The sequence below is a fragment of the Lactuca virosa genome, chromosome 7, assembly GCF_052849685.1.
Source record: "Lactuca virosa cultivar CGN04683 chromosome 7, Lactuca_virosa_CGN04683_v6, whole genome shotgun sequence".
NCBI classification, from domain to species: Eukaryota; Viridiplantae; Streptophyta; class Magnoliopsida; order Asterales; family Asteraceae; genus Lactuca; species Lactuca virosa.
In genome coordinates, this window is record NC_136432.1 from 248,996,023 (window position 1) to 248,998,007 (window position 1,985).

At 36.3% G+C, this 1,985-nt stretch overlaps 1 protein-coding gene across 1 annotated transcript; it reads right to left on the minus strand.

Moving 5' to 3' along the window:
- Positions 1–1,544, minus strand: LOC145124881 (nicotianamine synthase-like). Its single transcript, XM_079060362.1, has 2 exons — positions 882–1,544; positions 1–546 (listed from the first exon to the last, which is right to left on the minus strand). Exons 1-2 carry the CDS (start codon positions 1,465–1,467, stop codon positions 146–148), a joined length of 987 nt encoding a protein of 328 aa, XP_078916488.1. The 5' UTR covers positions 1,468–1,544; the 3' UTR covers positions 1–145.
- Positions 1,545–1,985: the final 441 nt, after the last annotated feature.

A 1,985-nucleotide genomic window follows, 5' to 3' on the forward strand; every position in this document is an offset into this window, starting at 1 on the left:
TAAAACATAATATAGAGTTCTTTATTTCCGGAAATTTCAGTAAGATAAGAGAAAACTGAAACAATCAAATCCATTCCCACACTTTCAAGCAAGCACATACGATAAGTTTATATGAATACCAATCCTCTTTACCGTAGAATGAAATCTAATAATCAATCATTTTGATCTGGCCAAGAGGATTGTTGAAAGCCTGGAACTCACAATACTTGCAACTCAATGGCATGACAGACTCGATCCCCAACTCATGGTGATGATGATGATTATCACCATGATCATTGTTACAAGGATCTGCAATCTTACGTGAAATCACGACTGAATTGATGACGTCATCATTTGGATGAAAAACGGAGAGAACTTCGAACCCTTGAAGTTGTTTTGCTTCTACCACTGGATAGAGAAAGACACGGGCACCATGAGCACTCCTTAGCATGAGCAAAGCGCCTGGGGCCATGTACTTTGCCAAATGATCAATCACCTTAACCTTCTCATCAATATCCATCCCTAGAAGTGCAGCCAAGAAAATGACATCATATTCCTTCAACTCATCTGTCACATGTTATGAATCATACGGATAATAAGTATTTTTAATTTATGGAAAGTATCTTCTTTTAGGAGATTATCTTGTTTCAGTTTTTAAATTTGGTAATTAGGATCATTTAGTATTTGAGTCGATTTGGGTGATCTTTGTTTCCTTATTAGAGTCTTTTGTTTATCCCTATTTAAAGGGTAGTTGTTTATGAAATAAAATTATGCTTGAAATCAATTGCTTTTAATCTCTTAGAATAGTTTAGCCTAGTCTCCTCTCAATAGGAGATTAGGTGTTAGTAATACTCGCGACTGTAAGAAGCACAAGTACAGGTCGTGTCACGAGATCTAGATACCGGGGCGTAACATCACATCCATTATATTGGCAATGTGGAATACCATTCTTTGGGACAAATCAGAATCAGTCGAAACAAGATGAGAGGCCATCGAATTTGCGGAAGAGTCTATGTCACAGTTGTGAAAAATGGTGTCCTTGAGATGATAAGAGGCTAATACAATAGATGTGAGAGGCAAGGGGCCAGACCCAACAAATGCAAGACGCTTAGGGGCTTCTCCAAATGCAGAATAGTGTTCAGTAAGAATGTCAAACTCAAGACGGCTAAGCTTCAGGTAACTGGAGTAGTAAGGGAATTCTTTTAGATGGTGACGTGGATTTGGGAAAGAGCCTAAAATGGTGGAGAAGTGGGCTTCAAGATGGCCTTCAGCCTCACCACAAAGTCTTATGAGGTTTGACCTTATTTCTTGAATATTGGCCGGGAGAGTGGATATGTTTATTGAAGAGGGTGGGATGCATGTGCGGACCAGCACAGTGAACAGGCTATCAACATCTTTGGAGGGTTTCAGATTGTCAAGCTTTGAAATTTTGCGATAAATCTCACACACTTTCTCTACCAAAACGATCTCCTTCTGGAGTGATTCCATGTCTGACACTAAACAATCGGATATTTCTTGGAAAAGCTTTTAAGATAAACTCTTTTTATGTCAGAAACAAAAAACCAATTATGTCTGTATGTAATTCTCAAATTAAGGATGTGTGTTATTTATAGCCATCTTCAGGCCCCACATAAAATTTGTGAAGAGGGACGATCCTTGCTCTGTTTTTTATTTGACAGCAACACCAAATATTATAAGTTCATAAGTAGACCCCTAAAAACATTAGAGTTTTATTATTATTATTATTTTTATATATCATTAATGGTCCATTTATCAGCCGAGGACTGTAATGCGTATTTTACATTCGGGTATGTTATGATACGTTTTCAACCCGTTTGAAACGACTCATGTGTTTTGAATACGAATTACCTTACTATTTGAGTTTAGTTGTTATTGTTTTTTTTATTACCATAATACAAAGATATATATTAAACTTTTTCTTCACTTTTTCCTTTTATGATGTTTTACGACCTCAAAAAAAAATATATCAATATATAGATTATACT

What these genes read in the sequence shown, in the direction of transcription:
- LOC145124881 (XM_079060362.1), bottom strand. Translation starts at nt 1,467, where the DNA reads ATGGAATCACTCCAGAAGGAGATCGTTTTGGTAGAGAAAGTGTGTGAG. An exon ending in GGATGTGATGTTACGCCCCG is followed by an intron (nt 547 to 881) that starts GTATCTAGATCT and finishes AACATGTGACAG; the next exon opens with ATGAGTTGAAGGAATATGAT.